This window comes from Palaemon carinicauda, chromosome 37 (assembly GCF_036898095.1).
Source record: "Palaemon carinicauda isolate YSFRI2023 chromosome 37, ASM3689809v2, whole genome shotgun sequence".
Classification (NCBI taxonomy): domain Eukaryota; kingdom Metazoa; phylum Arthropoda; class Malacostraca; order Decapoda; family Palaemonidae; genus Palaemon; species Palaemon carinicauda.
Window position 1 is genome coordinate 65,343,778 of NC_090761.1, and position 22,650 is coordinate 65,366,427.

General features: G+C 37.1%; 1 protein-coding gene across 3 annotated transcripts in view; it reads right to left on the reverse strand.

Moving 5' to 3' along the window:
• Positions 1-22,650, reverse strand: part of LOC137629741 (FYVE, RhoGEF and PH domain-containing protein 2-like) — a 475,513-nt gene that overhangs the window by 29,620 nt on the left and 423,243 nt on the right. For 2 of the 3 annotated variants that reach the window (XM_068361338.1, XM_068361337.1), the window contains 8 exons: positions 13,832-14,063; positions 12,655-12,900; positions 12,108-12,276; positions 10,194-10,330; positions 7,734-7,872; positions 4,070-4,275; positions 3,730-3,914; positions 3,377-3,611 (listed from right to left, as the gene is read on the reverse strand). In XM_068361338.1, coding sequence (XP_068217439.1) covers positions 3,377-3,611; positions 3,730-3,914; positions 4,070-4,275; positions 7,734-7,872; positions 10,194-10,330; positions 12,108-12,276; positions 12,655-12,900; positions 13,832-14,063 — 1,549 coding nt within the window. Of the gene's footprint in view, positions 1-3,376; positions 3,612-3,729; positions 3,915-4,069; positions 4,276-7,733; positions 7,873-10,193; positions 10,331-12,107; positions 12,277-12,654; positions 12,901-13,831; positions 14,064-17,593; positions 19,723-22,650 lie in introns of those variants that run through there. The other variant, XM_068361335.1, reaches the window with a different exon arrangement.

Below are 22,650 nucleotides of genomic sequence, written 5' to 3' on the forward strand. Positions count from 1 at the left end.
GAACTGCTGAAGGGCCAACAAACCGGCCTTCATCTCTAGACGATTTATATGGAGGTACTTTTCTGATTCTGACCACAGGCCTGAGGTCCTGTGGTAAAAAACGTGGTCCCCCCTCCCTTTCTTTGAGGCGTCCGAAAACAGCATTAAATCCGGGGGAAGGACGAGAAGATCCACTCCTCTTCGTAGGTTCTCGTGTGTCACCCACCACTGGCGGTCCGTCTGTTCCGCAGGACCCATAGGAATCATATCGTCCGGGGAATCGCAACCTTGATTCCACCGGGACTTGAGCCGCCACTGGAGAGATCTCATCCTGAGGCGATTGTTGGGAACGAGACGAGCCAAGGATGAAAGGTGACCAAGGAGACGTATTCACGATTGGGTTGGAAGCTCTTCTCGACTGAGGAAAGGCTTGCGACCCCTCTCAGCCTTGCTATCCTTTTCGTCTGATGGGAAGGCTTTGTGGAGATTGGTGTCTATAATCATGGCCAGGTAAACCAGTCTTTGAGTGGGAAGCAGAGAGGACTTCTCGAGATTTACCATGATCCCCAGATCCTGGCAAAGTCCTAGAAGTTTGTCTCGGTGTCGAAGAAGGGATGACTCCGGGTCTGCTAGGATTAGCCAGTCATCCAGCTAACGGAGGAGACGGATGCCGATCCTGTGTGCCCACGATGATATTAGGGTGAACACTTCTGGTGAAACCCTGTGGTGCTGTGGAGAGACCGAAACACAGCACCTTGAACTGGTACCCCTTGTGGTCTAGGCTGAATCCTAAGTACTGTACTTCCTTGAAGACAGATGGACTAGGATCTGGAAGTACATGTCCTTCAGATCCAGTATACACATGAAGTCTAGCGGTTTCACTGCAAGACTGACCGTGTTTGCGGTCTCCATGCTGAACGGAGTTTGCTTTAATCTGGACCTTTGCCCTAAAGGCCCACCCCCTTGCTGATCCCATGGCAAGGGAGCTAAATGACACCGGATTCGTCCTCAGGGGAGGTAGAGATGTTGTGAACGGTACGCGATATCCCTGACTGATTACGGAAATCGTCCAGGAATCGGCCCCGAGTTGCTGCCACCTGTCTGCGCAACCTTGTAGGCATCCCCCCACTGGCAGACATGCAGGGGGACTGCCAATCCTAGCGTTTGCGGCCTCGGCTGCTCCCTCTAGGATTCTTCCCTCCCCTGGAGGACTTCTTGCCTTTCTTGTCCTTGACCAGAAAGGGCTTAGACACCACTGTCTTCGCTGCCGTTGTCTTGGTGGGACGTGGCTGCTGGGGTGCTGGAGGTTTATAGGGCTTGAATGTCAAAGCCCTATGTAGGAGGGAGTCTTGGTGACTTCCTCCACCTCTCAGCAGCCTGCTCCACGTCCTTAGGCTCAAACAGGTTCGTTCCCATAACGGAAGAATGTCTGAGCCTGTAGATTTCGGTGCTAGAGGCCTCCCGGTATTGTCTTGGAGTCCTTTGACTCCCTCCTGGGAGGGATGCAGAGCTCCAACAACGACGGAGGCAGGCTCTTCTTCACCCTTATTCGAGATTACTTGACCGCGCGAGGTGGGGTTTCCCTCAATGGTGTGATGGGGGAACGTCTCACCTCACGTGACTCCCCTGAGGACGGGAAATCTTCGTCCGAAGGGAAGGGAGAAAAGTCTGAGGGGGGAGGGAGCCTGCCTCGAAGACTTACAAGGAGACAGCTTCATCCTCGGAGAAGTTACCTCGTCTGAAACTCCTCTTTTCCTCTTCAGGGGAGTAGATGCAGCCAAGGATTTGTGGCCCAACTCAGAGAGAACAGGTTTGAAAGCCCGTGCTACCGCTCTGATTAGAGCCCCAAACCAGGGCTGCCGGTTGACGGCTGTGCTGTCAGACACTCCCTCTGGAGGGGGAATCGCCTGTAAGAAGAAAGAAGATAAGGAAGAAATGTCCCTGGACCTTTCTGGAACCTTCCCCCCCTACAGGCAAGCGCGCCGTTCTGCGCTTGCGTGGGGGGGGGGGGGGACGTCCTCTGAGGGACGGCAGCGACAGCAGAATCGCCAGTCATGAAAAGGACAGCTCTGCTTCGTTGGCACTCTCTAGTCGAACGAAGAAAAACTGCATAGTTAACTGGGAAAATAAAATTAAATGATTATGTTAACAGAAATTCCCTAGGGAGGGACTCCGAAGAGGAACCCCGAGGGAAAAACATAAAATAAGAATTAAGTATGCGCCCACCTTCCCCATATGACATCCACGGGAGAGGGGGGGGGGCGGAGTAACTGTAATAAAAACAGAATTATAACAGAATTATAATTATCTAATCATCTAAGAATATAATAGTGAGAACCACTGAACTCCCGAAGGGCAGTGTTCCCTACTGAAAAGCTGAAAAGTTAAAATACAATTAGATTTCACTAAAAATAATTGAAACAAACAAACGGAAGAGCAACCTAACCCGCAACGGAAAGAAGCTACCGTAATAGTACGTAGTTGTAGTAAAGGTGAACGACCTCGAGTAGAGAGAGACCGTAGTCGAGCTAAAAAAAAAAGGCCACATTCCCTTCGCTGAGAATCCAAGTTTCCTGTGGGAAAAGAGGAAAAGCGAAGATAATAGATGAATGAAGAGGGTCCAGGCGATGACGATTCCCCTGCGGTGGCAGAGTTAACGTAAATATGCCGACGGGAAGACCGATGGACCCGAGAGGGAGAGGTCGTTCCCCACGAAGAGGAACTGTGGTGGCCTTGCTACGCAAGTGTCGTTGTCGTACATCACACACACAGCACAAACACTGAAAAGAAAACTTACTACATTTCTATACCCAAATATATACATAAACATAAAGAATGTTTATATATATATATTACAAGTATAAGAAAAAGTAAGTAAAAAGACAAAAATTAATGGCAGTCCAAAATAGGCGAGGAGAGAGAGAGGCAACAACTGTTCTCGCTCCGAGCCAAAAGTAAAGTGAGCTCAAGCACAGGTGTGTGTGTGAGGGGGGGGGGGGGGTAGGCCAACCCCCTACCCCCCGCTAACTAGCGGTGGGGTAGTAAACCCTCGTTGAAATTTTAATGGCTCGTCATTTCAGCTACGCCGAAAGTAATAACCCCTATTAAATAGCATGGTTTGTATGTCAGTTACGGAACAAATGGAAGGTATGTGGGTCACAACCAAGTGATCAATGGGAACTGATTAAAAGTAAAAGGCTGTGAGTAATACAGCTGGGGTTGAAGGACTGCAAAGATCCATCGTTGTAAAATATCTATAGTGCCCGATACTGGGTAACCATACATGGGGTCGAGTTTTTGAGTTGAATTATGATTTCTGTCTACCTGCAGCACTGCTAAAGTTACAGTACAAAATTCATACCGAGTACAATTTGCATAAGTTGCACACACTACTTACCGCTCCACAAGCCCGACAGTGATGTTTTCTTCGTACCATGGTGAACTGGCTACCACACTCCATACATTTTGTCACTGAATCAGACCGTACTAATGTAGGCTGCTTTTGACCAAGATCTACATCTACAACACGTTGGTCAGGACTGAAGTGTAATTTAAGCGAAGACTTTCGCTGGTATGTTTCATGTATTGCTTGGAAAAGGGCTTCTAGCCAAAGCTCTTTCTCCTCCTTTGTTCTGTGAAAATTCAACATACATAAGTATCATGGCAAAATTAAAAAGTTAGAATTAACTCATTGTCAGTGCAAATAAGCATACAGTACGGTATACATAAAAAAATAATCATTCAACTTACTGAGTATATAATTCAACTGATTTATTATTGTCTCGGATATAAAACGTGTTTGCAGTCTCCAAGTTATCGCCTTCTAAAACCTGTAAGTTATCTACATTGTATTTGGCTCGAAGACGATACTGAGGTCCACTCATCACTCTGGCTCCCATTAACCGTGGAGAGCACAACAATAACAAATCTGTGAGCTGCAAACAAAGAAAATATATTACTACTTGAAACATGTATGCCAGTCTAATTAAGGTTTCACACTGATCCCTAATCTCAGAAGTTTTAACATTTGTATATAAAACAAAATTTGCACTATTCATGATTAAACTTTGTACAACTGGTTCAAACATACCAAAAACACATATCTTTCTTGATGATCCCCAGATCTGGCAGATATCTTTATTATCTTGCCTTCTTTAACAAGTTCACGCGTGGGTGACACAAGATCCACTGCTCCTCCTAAACTCTCTTGGATTTCTAAAAGCTTTTCAAATTTGTCGATTTTCTTCATCGCATCATTTGCATGATTTGCTGCCATGGAAACTAACTGAAGGGCCTCTGTTGATAATAAAAAATATTACATATTATGGAAATAGAATGGTATTTGTGGTCATTATTCCATAGGATAATCATAAAATGCAGCTCGGGGTGACTTTCAAAGTAATATTTCATTACATCCTTGTTTTTAAGAGTGCCCTCTATTTGGTTTAAGAAAATAATCCTCAAGTTGTTATGGTTCAGTTTTAATTACCCAAGTATGTGAAACATGAGGAACAATTCCAATAGAAAAATTTCAATATTTTCAATAAATTTGTTTCTGCACTCAAAAATCTTAACTAAAGCAAATATAAAAGGAAAAAAAAAAAAGAGAACCCAGGGTCTCATTTTGAAAACTATTTACTGTATTTCACTATAGTGAGTTCCATCCCACCTACAGTCTGTATTTCTGTGCTTAATATTATTTGATGGAATCTTCTTTGAGGTTCTTCAACAAGCCAAAGTTTTGTTCATGGTTTTCTTTTATCTCCACCCTGGCACTCCATCTACCAACCTGATTTTTTGAAGAACAGTACTTGTGTAGTGTATTTACCGATGTATGCAAACAAATTAAAAGTGTGTCATAAAACTGTGCCTTTTCTAGTACATCAGAGATATTTCCCAAGACAGTTTTGTTTTAGTCTACTAAAAATGTGAGATTTATTTTAGGTTTTGTCATTACTGGTTTGTCTGGTACTTAAAAGGATGATTCAGTTAAACCATGTAACCTGTCATGCCAACAGGATTACATCGTCAAGCTAACAATGACTTTGTACACACTTGCCCGTGCTGGCTAAACAACAACATTGATAATGAAAAATTATATGTTCATCCAAGCAGCAGCTGAAGATTTTGCTACACAGAGAAGTAAAATAAAATCTAAATCATATAATGTAAAATGTGATAATTTAAGAATATATATCGAACATCAGTAGTGGATGATGTACTATGAGGGGAAGATGAGATCTGACATTACAAAGAAAACAAGGTATACTTCAGTTGGTTGACCTTATCATCAAATTACAATTTTAAATAAGTGTTGATGGAAGGATGGGAATAGACATCTAAGAGACTAAAGGAGATAAAGAATATGAACTTAAAAGGGAAACTGATCACATTATTCAACCTCATGGCTCAGGAAACTGGCCAAATTACCATATAACGAAGAAAATATTTAAAAAACCCAAAAAGGCCACAACTTAGGGAGGGGGCCATCTCTGTCGGATGCTATTAGGATTAGAAAAGCCTCCAAAGAAAAATGGCTTTTCCACAATGAAAGTTGCAAGGTGCTTTGAAGGCCAATGGAATTTAAAGTGCTCTAGTTTATACTTTATTCCTGACTACTTCTGAATTTATAGAGCTGGAAGATAGATGTCTTGATGAATCCTCAGGATCACTTGGAAGACCTAGTAAATTACTGTACTGACACCAGATAAGCAAAACTAATTACCATATTTCTGCTCATTATTCTCGGTTGAAAATCAGAGCTATAAAAATAATGGTTTGAAGATATAATTGATCTTTTGAGAGACAACTAGAGGTATCTTTACTGCTTTCAGGTATTAAAACCTTCACATCTGTTTTGCAGAAGAATGTAAACGAGATCTAAATACTCAAAACAAATTCTAAATCTAACATCTACCAAGCAATAAAAGCTATCTAGGCCCATCGTTCGTTCGTTTTAGATTGCCTTACCTTATGTAAAACACTGGCTCTTGCGTTGGCAGCCCGTAAAATCTACTTCCAGATTAACATAAACTTAAACCTTACTGAGAAAGAACAGTTTTCTCTTGGTTATAAAAGATATTGAACAGTTCTGTTGCAGGTTGACCTCCACTGAAGAACCAAATTTACAAGTCATAATTTGGATTATTTGGAGACGGTAATGATGATGAATTTGGATCCCTTTAAAAATATTCAAAGGAAGCTTCCTCCAGTTTCAGTAAAACCATACAAGAACTTCATCTCAATTCTACAAAGCCTTGTTAGAGATCTACCTTTAAAGGTTTATGGTGAACTCGGTACGACGTACAGAATGTAACAGATGTTGTCACAAGAGACACTTAAGATTACAGAATATACATGGATTAAGAGATTTTCAGTGTTTAAATATATTAGATGAGTAAATGTTTTGCTGTCCAATCTCTCTATAACTTTTACTTCTAATTGCACCTGCAAAGTTTCCCCCAGTTGAACCCAAAGGCTGAATGGATTCATCAGCCGCAGTGAGGATTCATATGGCACAATTCCATGAATTCAAGAAAGTGAATTTTGTGGAAGATCGCCAACATTTCTCATTTCTCTAATCTAAGGATCACACGACTGTGAAGCACGGATTGAGAGAGCAGTAAGAAAAAGTAGTTAATAGTAGCCTGGTATGAAGGCATCACTAATCTGTGAAATGAAATTATGGCTATAGTAAATAAAAAATGGAGACTGAAAACATGTGACAAGAAATGTTGATATTCACTGCCAGATTGCAATAACAAGATATTAAGAATGAGGAAGTAGCAGAAAGATGTGTCCAGAATCTTGAAAATAAAATGTGATCACAAAAATTGAGATGTACTGAACATGTGAAGAGAAGATACCGCGCTGATCGTAAAAGGACAAAAAAAAAATCAACACAGAAATATTTGGAAGGAGTCTTGTGAAAGCCCCAAAGAAAACGTGGAAAAGGGGCAGGAAGTGTAAATAATAGATGAAAGCAGAGAAAACTCGTTTCAAGTTTAACTTTGTAAAGGGAAAAGCTGATGTGAAAACCAAATTTCAGTAATAAAATTTATTATATATTTACTTCCCGTAGTTGTTAAACTTTGACTGTAAGGTAAGGTTCACTGATGAAATAAATTCAATGATATACTATCCACTGTTACAAAGTTCAGGAAGGTATAATTTTGATCTCTCTTAGGAATTTAGATTTGGACTAACTGAAAAAGAGAGAGAGAGAGAGAGAGAGAGAGAGAGAGATCAAGCTGTTGGATACCTAATCAAGCTTAATAGTGATCACCAATCAACAGGAATGACAAATACCAAGGAGTTCAGAACCAGATTACCGTTCTCCTTAACGCCCATTATATAGTTGGAGATTGGAGAGTAATATGCTAGTTCCTAGCATTAAATTCCATGAGCCATTTCTATGTTCCACAAGTATAAACCTATTAATTCATGGAGTGCCCTTCCCCCTGATCCTCAACTCATCTTTCAAATTTGGATTACAGACTAGGAGGAAATTAGTGGGGGCAGCAGTACCGACGGCATACTGTATACAGTAGTCTTAACTACCATCTATTTACTGCTTCGCTTGTCATTGTCCTGAGATTTTAATCTTATTCTCTCCCCCATAGACTTCAGATATGAACAATTGTTAATATGTTAATATCTATGATATATTACAGTATTTAAAATCTGTTTAGATAAATCTAATTTTGGATAAACATGATAAAACTAGTGTAGCTTGAAAAAAAGCAAAGGCTTACTCTCTGTGTCATGTCGATCAGGCGATTCTTCTGGTAACTTTTTCAGATAATCACGTATAAGCATTTCATAACGAGGAATTCGCTGCACAGGGGACAACATATGATGCTGGAGTGTTAAGTTTGCACATGCTTCCATAGACTGTAAATGAAAAACAAAAATCAAAATATTAGTACGGTATATGGCTATGGGTAATAATACTGAAATTCACAATATTGTACCTGAAAATAATAAAGCAAGTTAAAAACTTAATGCCATACAGTATAGAAAATTTATAAATTATCCTGCAAAGGGGAGTTTATGGAACTGAAAAAGAAAATATAATGAAGAGTGGAGGCAACATCCCCTCACTAAGCCCACCCCCTAAAGACCCTCACCAAGACTATTTGTATTGAATGCAATCATAACACCAAATAGCATCAGAAACTATTATACAAAGGACTTAGTGTTGTTGAGATGCCTGTAGTGTATACTGTACACTGTGGACCTTCTTATAATTTCTGTTATAAACCCTTACTTTCCAATCTCTATAATTTTTCTCACCATCGAAATATTATACCTACATGACATGCTTTGCAGAATGATCTTCTTTGTCTACATCTTTTGGAAAAAAGTGCGTGGAGTACTATGCGACAGGAAAATAGGGATTAATTGAAAGGTAAAGTACACAGGACAGTTGTGAGACTGGCAATGATGTATGGAGCGGAGATGTGGGCAATAAAGAAGACAGAAGAGAAGAGGATGGATGTGGCAGAGATGACAATGTTGAGATGGATGTGTGGGGTGACAAGAAGAGATAAGATACGGAATGAAGTAATTAGGGGTAATACAGGAGTTAGAAAACTATCAGATAAGATCCAAGAAAGTAGATTGAGGTGGTACAGTCATGTCATGAGAAGAGATGAACAGTATATTGGGTGGAGAACGATGCAAAATGGAGGTGCATTTGATTTTTCAAAAAGGAGTCTGTCACACACCTTATGCCCTAAAAGGAGGTAATAACAGCAAATGTCCTCTAGGGTTGGGATGAATGTAGATTGTTGGGACAAGGTAAGCAAACAATATGGTAGTCTAAGGAGGGGGGGGGGGGGGTCACAGCGGGGCAAAGATATGGCTCCTACGTTAGGTTAGGTGGGCAACCCTTGGTTGGGTAATGTTCTTTTGCCTACTTCCCCTTATAAAATGTGTCTTTTCAGTGACAAAACAATGCCTTAGACTCTGACTATACACATGGTCAATGACCAAGGCCTCTCTCAATGCTAGGACCAGGGAGGACCAGACAATAGCTGCTGATGACTCACCAGGTAGACCTATACGCTCCCCCTAAACCCATCTCCCTTGCTCACAAGAATGAGGAGGTTGCAGACACTACTAGAAACTATTGGGATTGAGTTTGTCTCCAACCCCAATGCAGCAGATTGCGAGACATGCCAGTCTCCTCTAGGCTAGGCCATAGCATATAACCAGTAAAATAAAACCATGGAGTATTTCACATTTCAGTCTTTAGGTGGAATTGAAGTTATAGTAGTCAAGGCCATCCTTTCTGCTTGGCAAACATGAATACATGAACCAAAGAGACCAAAAGAGTGCATGTAAAGTTTCCATGCACACTTGATATCGGTTTCCTGGACAGTTAATGAAGAATCACATTAAACCACAGTTTAGTAAAATAACTTACATGACGTTATACAGCTTAAGCGGAGCTGCTGACAGCATTAAGTGCATTCTTATGCAATGCAGATATAAATAATTTATACGAGTCACAACCAAAAACATACTTGAGTACAACCACGTTCCACAACTCCTGTGTTACCAACTTACCTGTGTTACACAGTGTTGCCAGATGGGTTAGTCTAAAAATCCCTAAAACTCGTGATAAAAAATCCCCATTTCCAGATATATATTTTCTTGTAATATAGAAATTACTCACTATACTCCATGTAATTGCAAGTAAACTAATTGCAACAATATAAATGTTTACTCATCTCTGTTTCTTCTTCATAGAAATATGTACAGAATATCGTCAATAGTCATCCAAAATTCCCAGATCTAAGGATAAATTCCCAAATGTAAGGATAAATCCCCAAATCTAGGGATAAATCCCCATATCTGGCACCACTGCCTGTGTACATCACAGCACAGCATCATGACTACATATGGCAAGTTGGCAACTGAATGTAGTGACGACAGCATGGATGGGAGTTTTTATCCAACTAGTATAAAACTATGGTACAGTAATTTCTATATTGTTACAATATAAATTATCTACAGAATGATATTATAGCTTAATCAATATTAAAATGCCCATTAAGATAATGTTCTCTTTACCACACAAGGATATTAATCATATTACCTACTACATTACGCAGTTGACAAATATCACCTTAACTTTCCTTGCCAGATCTTTTGACAATTTCTGCAGTAGAAATTTTTAATGAATTGAAGACAAAATCAAGACTTACGTGGATTTCATCCATAATGGCAGCAAACCTTGGACATTTAGATTGCCACTGGTTAATTAGCGTCATTGCATTATCAAAATTTCTCACGTATTCTGTGTACATTTTCAAAAACGGGGCAAAGCTCTTCATAATGTCACCTGGAAAAAAAGAAAAAGGTTTGAGATGAAATTCTGAAGTAAACAACCTGTTTACAAAATGTTACTTAAACAAATGTTATGAAAGTAGTGAGATTACATATTCGGTGAATAATCTTATCATAATTTCACATTTTGATACTCATATCATTGTCATTAACAGAATATTGTTTGAAAATGGCCACTGATACAACAGATAATTAGGAAGTTTTTGTTTTTCTGGCAAATATTAATGCAGTATATAACAAGTAGTCTACAGTGAATTACAAGAAATATCTAAATACAACACACACACACACACATGTATATATATATATATATATATATATATATATATATATATATATGTGTGTGTGTGTATATATATATATATATATATATATATATATATATATATATATATATATATATATATACAGTACATATATATATATATATATATATATATATATATATATATATATATATATACAGTATATATATATATATATATATATATATATATATATATATATATATATATATATATACAGTACATATATATATATATATATATATATATATATATACAGTATATATATATATATATACATATATATATATATATATATATATATATATATATATATATATATATATATATACTGTATATATATATATACTGTATACACACATACATACATACATACATACTGTATATATAAATATATATATATATATATATATATATATATATATATATATATATATATATATACTGTATACACACATACATACATACGCACACATATATATATATATATACATATATATATATGTGTATATATATATATATATATATATATATATATATATATATATATATATATATATATATATATATATATATATATATATTCATAAATACTGCTGTGTTATATGTCATTTTAGACATTGGAATTCATATTCTTGTTATGAATACAAATCAAGAGTCATATACTTTAAGTACATTAACTATCTTCAATAGAAATTAAACAAGCCGTAATTACCGCGACAGTCGACTGAAAGAATGAATGGTTTTTATTTATATTTCTTTCGACTTAGCAGAAAATAAAACTTACACTTTCTCTATTAAAAAAAATAGCTTTAAGATTGCAAGATAATGTTTCATTTGATCTACCATTTTTTTACTGCTAGAGTATTTAAAAGGACTATGAGAGCAGAAGAATGATGGAAAAGCCAAAGTTCAGGTGGAAATATAGTTATTGAATGCCATGAAGGAAAATGGTATATGAGAACAAGATGTACAAATGAGAGGAAGATGGAGAGGGCTGACTAGAAACAGCGACCCTATATAGATAAGGGATAAGTTTAAGAAGAGGAGTTAGTAAGAGTGAGTAAGCTTAACGTCCTATACAGGTTAAACATGTCGGGTTTCAGTTCTAGTTTCATCAGAATAGATGCTCACCAGAACGTCAGCTACAAGCCCAACACCCCACTACGGTGCCCAACCACAGCAGTGGCCTCCCCAGTAAACAGCTTAAACTCATGGCCCCGGGCGGGGATCGATCTGCCGCCATGCGAATGCTAGGCGAACACGTTACCACTGTACTAGCCAGGAGGCTATTCATAGGAGGCTCTACGGCGTTGCACAATTGAGGTCAGTTTTAAAAGCTCTGGCTCAGCCCCTTTGCAACCTATGAATCTTAAGTTGCATCGGAGAAGAAACGACTTTCTTACAGTTTCATCAAGAACGCTCCAAGTCCAAACAATAACGAAGGTACATTCATACGATACATACCTATCCTCCTATTCTGTTCCCACTGCGCCATGCGATCTTCTAACTGCGGCAACAGAAAGTCATGGTGGAGTTTGTAGATGGATTTAACATTGGAGAACATGTGGGGGATAATATCTTGGGGGAACATGTGATGCGCTCTGTTTTCATTATCTACTCGAAACTGGAACTCCTGATGAGAGGAAATAAAATGTTTAGGAAAATTTTAGTAAAGCGATATTAATAAAAGTTAAAAACAATAAAAAAAACACTAGAGATTTGCAATACATAGATGACGATACTATACATTGGAGCAGAAAAAAATACAATTTCAGTTGAAAATTTTAGATGATTGACCTTATCAAAAGTTAAAACAGGCCAAAAGAAAACTAGAGGTTATACAATATAAAGATTACGATTATTTACAATGGAAAAGGCCAAAGATTCATAGAGTTTAAACATTACAAAAATAACGATTATTCATCTTGGAAGAGAAAAAATAGAAATCCAGTTGTTAACTTAGATGAAATGTTTAAATCAACCAACACTGATCTATTTTCAAGGGCGTCACCTGGTCAATAAGATGCAGGACTTTGACATAAGTCCTCTCCGTGTGCAGGAGCTCCAAGGCAATTCTATAAGCTTTGTCCTTCCGGGCATCATGCCCATGGTCAATGGCATGATCCAGATGGTGGGTATGGGTTGTTTCAGTGGCGAGAAGAGACGACCTTGGAGAAGAGGGGTCATGACACGACTCGAGGTCACTGGTTGTTACAGAGCTGTGGTCATCTATCTCAGAGGGTTCGGTGCTTACGGCCTGACAAAGATAAGCACAGAAGACTTGAAATGCTGTTAAACTACTGTAAATTCATTATATTTATCTCATAATAAAAACAAGAAAAAAAATCAAGACTTAAAACACTGTCAAAATACTGTAAATTCATTATCTTTATCTCATAATAAAAACAAGAAAAAAAATCAAGACTTAAAACACTGTCAAAATACTGTAAATTCATTATCTTTAGCTCATAATAAAAACAGGAAAAAATCAAGGCTTAAAACACTGTCAAAATGCTGTAAAATCATTAACCTTATCTCTCATCATGAATAACAAAAAACACAGTAGACTTAATACACTGTCAAAATACTGTAAATTCATTATCTTCATCTCATAATAAAAACAAGAAAAAAATCACGACTTAAAACACTGTCAAAATACTGTAAAATCATTAACATTATATCTCATCAAGAAAAAAAAAAAAAAAAAAAAAAAAACAGAAGACTTAATACACTGTTAAAATACTGTAAATTCATAATCATTATCTCTCATCATGAATAATAAAAACGGAAAGAATTAAGACAATAACTGCATTTATGAAGACATTGAATAACAAATACGTATAATTCATAAACTGTTTATCATATGATAGCCTTTTGTCATGTCTTCGAATTAGTGCAGCTATTTTGACTTGTGGTTATTCAGTGAATAACTTGCACGATCAAATATCCCCGTATAACGAAAATGCAGTTAAACAACAATAGTTGGATATATCTTAAGCGACATTCCAAACTTTGGACGACAGAAAATATCAAGTTTCGAGGAAAAAGTCTATTGGGGAAATGTCAAAATCTTTTTAATTCTAAAATGACCAAAAATCTTATTCGTTAAATACTTAAAATCATTCAAATTCTTTTAATATTGAAAAACAAACTCTTCAAAACATTTAACATGACAGTTAATATCTCACCTGGGAATTTCTCTTAGATTCCGTGTCCATATCCGAGAAGGGGGAATGTGGGCGGGAGTGGTGATGAATACGGGCGGGGGAGGGGGCGCGGGATTGGGGACGCGAAGAGGTGTTGTTATGGTGATGGTGGTGATGAGTAGCGGGAGCTCCATCATCTTCCTCATCTTCACTTTCCGTTTCGCTTACGCCGTCGCCGAAGGAGTCCGTCAGGAAGTGAGTTTCAGTACAGACTCTGTAAGAAAAGGGAAAAATCGTCAACGTATAAAACATTTCTGGCTGTACTAAATCTCTATTTTCGTTTATCTTTTCTTAAAATATTCTATTTTTCCTTGTTTCCTTTCCTCACTGGGCTATTTTCCCCGTTGGGGTCCCTGGGCGTATAGCATTCTGCTTTTCTAACTAGGGTTGTAGCTTAACAAATAATAATAATAATTATAATAATAATAATAATAATAACAACCACCTTTTTAATAATTATACCTTCCTTAAGTGACTCGATATAAAAGTGATATAAAGGTGATATAACCTCTTATATCACTAGTATGTCAATACGAGTATAAAGTATGCGGAATAGGTAGACTTTCAGGATGGGGTCACTAAGTCAAAAGGGAGAGTTTGTGGCTATAAAAGGTTAGGGAGAGATTATGAAAACTGCAAGTGGTGTGGCAAAGAAATGCGAGATTTAGTAAATGGAGAGAAAAAATTACGTGCAGTTGGATGGCAGAAGACCCCCTACAAGTCAAGAGGATATTGAGAGAGAGAGAGAGAGAGAGAGAGAGAGAGAGAGAGAGAGAGAGAGAGAGAGAGAGAGAGAGAGAGAGAGAGCATTTACGGAGAGTAAGATAGAAATGGAGAAATGTCTGAAGAGAATGGAGTCCTGGGTGGAGGGGGATAAAAGGGTACTGTGCTATTTTTCCCAGTTGGAGCCCTTGGGCTTATAGCATCTTGCTTTTCCAACTAGGGTTGTAGTTTAGCTGGTAATAACAATAATTATAATAATAGAAAAAAGTCAGAGCTACTTTTAATGACACAGGGAAGGGAAATGTTAAAGCAGGTTTAGGAATACTAAGGGGTTGATGGGATTGAAATTGGGATGCTGCGTCTAGGACAGGGAAAGCGTTATCGAATAGCTGACCAGTGTGTGTTAGGTTAACTGGATGAAGGAAAGATTCCACAGCAGAGGCTGCAAACTGATGATTATGAGGGATAACATTACTTGATATATCATGTAAGTTGTATTGTAGGGTTTTAATTGGAAAAAAAAGTAACACAGAAGGCAGAAAGACTGACAAGGGAAGAATATAGTTTAGGCTAGGAGGAGGACTGGATTGGCTTTATGAATATGGAATTGATTTCAATACTTTCTTCTTAAAACTTTGGCTACCCTAAACCCTGTACTTTACAGGTATCAATCAAAACCTCCGTAATTAATAATAATAATGAATAATATGATTTTTCGACTAGTATATCACTTCCATTCTTTTAACATGACTTAACCACCCCAAATTTCTAGCCACTCGCATCCATATACACCACAAACTTTAATTACACAGATGTCCACAATTTTCTTTACCTTCATTCTCATTTAATAATTACTATTCTACGAGGAAGAATATTGGCTAAAAATTACATTCAATAAATTTTGCCTGATTTGATGATGTTCTCCTTTACAACTATCAACAATTACATAAGAGACTCGTGAATGAGTCAACAATTTATTTCTAGGATCTTTTTCCTCATATCCTGAAAGTAAAAATTACAATTTTGCTGATATTCTCAGCTGTTTATATGATTTTCATAGAAACGCATCTAAAAATAATCTATCAGTTCTATTCTTTGCTTCTTGTTTCTCTTATACAAATTTATAAGAAAATCATGATACTTTTGTATATCTAAGGTATTTCCCCCCCTTTTACAATCTTTTATATAAAAAAAATTAAAACACTCAAAATACTGTAAAAATTATTTTTGTCTCTCATCATGAATAAAAAAAAAACATAGAAGACTTGAAACACTGTCAAAATACTGTAAGATCATTAACACTTTCTCATCATGAATAAAAAAAACACAGAAGACTTAAAACATTATCAAAATACTAATTATCAAAATTATCTCTCATCATGAATAACAAAAAACACAGAAGACTTAAACACCGTCAAACTACTGTAAATTCATTATCATTATCTTTATATTTTACTTATTTCATTGATAGAGAGGGAGGAATACGATGACCGGATTATTAATATTAGGGATTTTTTTTTTGCACTTTGAAATGTATTCTGTATAAGATGACTATTCCAGATTATATCTATAACTTATATGGGACCGACATATTCTAAACTGTATATCCCAAGTAAGGGAAGAAATAAAATGCATATCTAACTATTACTGTACCAGATGAAAATGTTGACGTATAGTTTTATAGAAAAAACATGTCTTGCTGTACATTACATAAGTCTCGAGGAATACGGAACATTAAGGCAAACTTGAAACTATTTAAGAAAGTTTATCAGTAACAGTGCAAAAAAAAAAAAAAAAAAAAAAAAAAAAATAGAAAAAAAAAAATATATATTTACAGCTACATTGAAGATTATTTTGGGAATCACATATTAGTAGATATATATGTGCGCCATATTTTAAACCACATCCCTGTCAATACGAAAAATAGGATTTAGTCCCTAAGAGCACCTCCTGCCATCAAAGGTAGCTCTTGAATGGCAGAGACAAAGGACAGGACATTGTCCTAGAGACTGTCTATACACGCATATGATCACCACCCAAGGCCCCTCTCCATCAAGTTAGGACCAGGGAGGGCCAGACAACGGCTGCTGATGACTCAGCAGGTAGACCTATAAGCTCCCTTGCTCACAAGGATGTTAGAGGTGCAGACACTACTAAAAACCATCGATCTTGAGCGTATCTCGAACTCCCGTTCAGCAGATTGCCAAGTAAAGGTGTCTGGTTTCAGTTCCAGTTCCATCAGAATAGATGCTCACCAGAACGTAAGCCAGACAAGCCCAACCCCACGCTGTGGAGCCCAACCACAGCAGTGACCTCCCCAGAAAACGGCTTAAACTCATGGTCCCGGGCTGGGATCGATCTGCTGCCACGCGAATGCTAGGCGAACACTTTACAACCTATTGGACGTTTCTAATAGGTAAACACTTTAAAGCTAGGAGAAATATCTATACATTACAAGTTACAAATTCAAGCTAAAACATCATAATTAATTGAAAATTAAGATAAAAACTAAACTTTGGTGAAAACTAATTTTCAAAAACTATAAAGTTGTTGCACTAATATATTTAATAATTGTTGAATAATATTGTGTGGCTTGTATCAATTATGGCTACTCCACCCATTACGAAGATCCATTTTTTCTTCACAGGATTTGATTCAAGGCAACTATATAATTATGATTTTAACAGGTAATATATGAGCAAAAAAATATGCATAAAAGGATGAAGATTTTGTTTTTTTGCGAGTATATGTGTGTGTGCATGTATATATATATATATATATATATATATATATATATATATATATATATATATATATATATATATATATATATACTGTATATATATATAAATATATATATATATATATATATATATATATATATAATATATATATATATATATATATATATATATATATATATATATATATATATATATATACTGTAATATTTCTATAGACAGACAGATCGATAAAACATGATATACCAAAATTAACAAGGTGAGTACATTGGCTGCTTACCCTACGATCACGGTCCTAGGGCGAGCACAGGAACGGCGAACACAAGAGTACCTATAGAAGGAAGAAGCTCGAATACCTCTGTTACTCCTTAGCTCAATAGTATCCTCCTCAGTTTCAGTATCAGTGCTGTCCTGATCAGCACTGTCAGTGGAAAGGGGCCAGCTTACTTGGCCTCTGTCTAGGACAGGGGTTTCCTCGTCAGTGTCTGCTCTATAGGAACTTAAGGATACCTCCTCAGGGTCAAGGTATGAGCTAGTATCCTCTTCTTTTGTGTTGCTATCGAGTATCATAGTTTCAAGATCAGACAATAGTGCTTCATTATCTGGATTTTCACTAATGCCTGAGCTGAGACCTGCTTTACCAATGCCAGAGCCGAGATTTTCTACATCAATGCCTGAGCTGAGACCTGCTTCACCAATTCCTGAGCTGAGATCAGGTATGGTTCTTTTGGCACAGGGCTCCAGTGAAAGGGACTCTAAACTCGATGAAGATTTTACATTTTCTTCATTGACCACATCATTTTCACAAGCGTTTTTCTGTCGCGTATTTTCCCCACATTCCTTTGATGCAATAATTCTCTCAATTTTGGTAACTCTGCGTTGTACCCATCCTGGACTGAAGTCGTCTTCCTCTCCTTCTTGGTCTTTCAGACCATTTGGATGTTCCTTGTACCCTGGAGGTAGTACTTTATTACATCTTAGATTTTTTTGTACACTTGATTCACTATCACACACAGGTTTCCCTTTTTTCTCCTTTATTTTCTGCTTGGAAATCGATGCGTCAGAATTCACTGGTTGAGTTTTAAATACTCTCCTGAAACTGTTGGTTACAAATTCCTCTACAGAATGGTAAGCGTCTCTTAAAGAAAATCTAGATATAAGCTTTCTAACTCTAGACGTTCCCAAAGAACTTCTCCTCCTCTTTAACAATTCTTGTAGCTTAGTGGGATCCATTTCTTCACAACCATCAGGAAACACCTGATCTGATTTCAAAGATGCAATTCTATTTAATAGAGCAGAATCACTACTACTATTCGACGGGCCACAAACCTGAGCATTGGGGAAATGGAATGTTTCGTCGTTTATCTGGTGATCGTGGTAGAAAACTGAATTGCCAAACACTGAAGGTAAGCTTGATGAAAACTGGGGAAAACCTTCATCCTTACTGCATGGGAAATTAGGCTTAACTTTGGAGTCTGTTTGGTGACTGTGGGAACAAGAAGACGCATCAGTTTGTTTTCGCGCCTCAATATCATCTGTCTCCATTTCCTCATCCTGTTTCACTACGTCATCGAAACCACTGTCAACAAAATGTTCTGTTAAACTCTGCTCACGGAAATCATCAAACATGTTACTAAAGCTATCAGACGTTTCTTTTCTACTGTCATCCTCATCTTCCAATTTATTAATTCCTAGGTTGCCATCAATACACGTTATGTCTAATTTCTTACTGCGGTCTGTGGTATATTCATCTTCTTGATTTATTTCTTTATTACAGTCAGCATCAATGTATTTGGAATTATCATCACATCCGGTATTTTCAACAACATCTGTGATAAAAGATTCACCCATACCAAAGATGAAAGGAGAGCCGCTGTTAGTATCAAAATCTCTTGAGTCAGCTGTTGTGTCAAACGCCCCACTGAGCTCTTCTGTGGTATAGTCTGAGCTATGACTAGATTTCTCACAATCTCCTAGAGCTGAAATGTCAGCTGTGCCTTCGCTATAAGTAGCACTATGGCAGCAATCACTGTTTTCAGAAGCCATGTTTCCATGTACATTACAGGAACTAGGAAAGTTCCCTATGACATAACCATTGCAACATGAAATTTCATTGATAGGGGTTTCCTTGGATAGAATTTGCATTTCCTGCATCACTATAGAGCTGTTTCCTGACTGAAGTGTCAGCCAACCCTTATCTTGTGAATGCTCAACTTTCAGGCCAATGAGTAATACACTACAAGGTTACTCTTATCAATAATGTCTGTTTAGTGTTTTTATCAATCTGAAGATTTTACCCCATTCACACACAATCTCGTTGGAACTGCATTTTCTAAACTGGAAGTTTCAATAGTTAACAGCATTCTAATACTTTCTGCAAGTTTAATTCTGGATGAATATTTTCGACAAGTGAATACTAAGCTAATTTATTTCCTGCTTTTAGATAAAATATATTTGGTTCTGAATCTGGTGACAAAAATATAGACTTTAAAGCTTTATGCAGGATAGGAACACAACGCTTCACATGTGCACAATTTATGTACATTTCATACGATGTTCATTAAACTCATTGGAACTGCATTTTCTAAACTGGAAGTTTCAATAGTTAACAGCATTCTAATACTTTCTGCAAGTTTAATTCTAGATGAATATTTTCGACAAGTGAATACTATGCTTAATTCATTTTTTGCTTTTAGATAAAATATATCTGGTTCTGAATATGGTGACAAAAATATAGACTTTAAAGCTTTATGCAGGATAGGAACACAACACTTCACATGTGTACAATTTATGTACATTTCATACGATGTTCATTAAACTTAAACACAATTTTAAACGAAGAACTATCTCATCTGTTACGAGATATTGATCAAGTTATTTTAAATAATATTAAAAGATCACTGTTGCTGTAGCCTAATTTCAGCGCGGACTGTGCAGTCCCCATAGCATGAAAAAAAAAAAAAATCACTGAAGCTTACATTTGAACAGTAAACATTTCCACACTAAGTTTTTCTCTGTAGTTTTTACATCCACAGATACTATAAAAGCACACACTTCGTTTTCCAATACATCTCATTTCCGCATGTTTACGTCACAGAGCATGTACAGATAACATTCCAAAACACGAGAATGTTTTCGTTCAGAAGTCAAAAAGGTTCTTTACTTTTCTGGGGTAGCAGCAAATCACCACACATCCACAACGCCGTAAACCTCTTATTTTCATAATGGTTTCATCAATTATGAATGATTTATACTATGCAAAGTTTCCATCATTTCAATATGGTATATCATATTCCTTTATCACAAACAATTTATAATAGAGCTATCGATTATTTCAGAGTAAAATGGGCAAACCATTCCACAACTGACATTTAAAAAAAAGGGTCTGGCAGTGTAAGCGAGCAAGCGAGACTGAGTTATCACTGTAATGCTCGAATACAGGATGTCATCAAAGATAGCGGTTGGGTAAAGTGTATACACTTGAAATCCCGGATAACTAACCCCTGCCCCCCCCCCTCCCCGCAGTACCACAAGAGAACGGACGTCGTGAGAGAGAGAGAGAGAGAGAGAGAGAGAGAGAGAGAGAGAGAGAGAGAGAGAGAGACTCGCACGTTTTTAAACTATTCGTGAATTCATTTACGTTTGAATTAGATTGACTGCTGATTTATATAAAGGCAAGTTTATTTCCTTATTTCCTTTCCTCACTGGGCTATTTTCCCTGTTGGAGCCCTTGGGCTTATAGAATCTTGCTTTTCAAACTAGGGTTGTAGCTTAGCAAGTAATAATAATAATAATAATAATAATAATAATAATAATAAGTATTCGTTATTGGTGATAAATTTAGTGACAAACTTTAACAAGCAATTCTCATGGACTTAGAATCACAACACTCACCGATTGTTTAATACTTTTTATGACGTAACTGTTCTTTAGCAAAATGATGACGTCACTGGAAGTGGCTGTCAATTCTTTGTTGACATTTATAGGTTACACCACAGATTAGACGCGACCAATGAGCTGTTTAACGACTTTATCAAATTTTGTGTTTATTGACTGTGTGACCTTTGAGATAGATATACCACTTCCCCTATGATCAACTATTCACAACTTATAATTGAAACCCTTGAGAAACATGTTTAAAAGGTTTAAAGGCCGCTCATGAATGGCAGAGGCAAGGGACAGTGACATTGCCCTATCAAGCAGGACAATGCCCTGGAGACTGACCATATTACATATGATCAGCGCCTAAGACTCCTGTCCACCCAAGCTAGGACAAAGGAGGGCCAGGTAATGGCTGCTGATGACTCAACACATAGACCTATAGGTTCCTTCAAACCCCCCCCCCATCCTTAGCTCAAAAGGCTGGTGAGGTTGCAGCGACCAAAGGAACTAACGAGTTTGAGGGGGGACTCTAACCCCAGTCGGGCGATCACCAGGCAAGGGCGCTACCACAGATATGTCCTGTTGTAAAAAATAAAATTATGTTTACTGGAGCCCTTGTGTTTATAGCATCCTGTTTTTCCAACTAGGGTTGTAGTTTAGCTACTACTACTACTACTACTACTACTACTAGTAGTAGTAGTAGTAGTAGTAGAAGTCGTAGTAGTAGTAGTAGTAATATGCTTACTTACTGCAAAAAGAGCCTATAATCTAAACATCACATAAGATAAAGATTTGATGGATGAAGTTTATTTTTCTAGTTTAACAGAATTTTACCAATGCAAAAACATCAATGCTGAACCCTAAAGGTTTCAGTATCTGTCAAATAATATTCGCAAAAGAATAATCTATTAATATGTAAAATACAACTTTGCCTACAATTGCAAAACTTTAAGGACATATTGATATCCGCTTACTTCTTCCCTCTTGCATTCTTGAAACCAGAAAGTTACAACGTAATTTCCTTCGCCAACGAAGTTGGGAGGAGGTTATGTTTTTGCCCCTATTTTTTTGTTTGTTTGTTTGTGAACAACTTCCAGGCCGCAATTTTACTCATAGGATAGTGAAACTTTCAGGGATTAATTGTTATGTTGAGACGTGGAAGTGATTCAATTTTGAAAGTCGTAGGTCAAAGGTCAAGGTTACGGTCAAGCAAAAGGTCGATCGAATTAACCCTAAGACAAGCTGTTTCCTAGAAATAAGCCGCGGTGGCGGAGGTCTGCACTCTCATTGTGTTTTTCTAGTTCTATTTATTTCAATCATATATCCAAGGAAACAAAATACAACTGTTAAAGTATAAGAATATAATAACTTTCAATGGAAATATAAGCTTCAGAGATATAATTAGATAGGCTTTCCGCATATGTGACTGGGTGGTGGCTTTTAAATATCATTTTT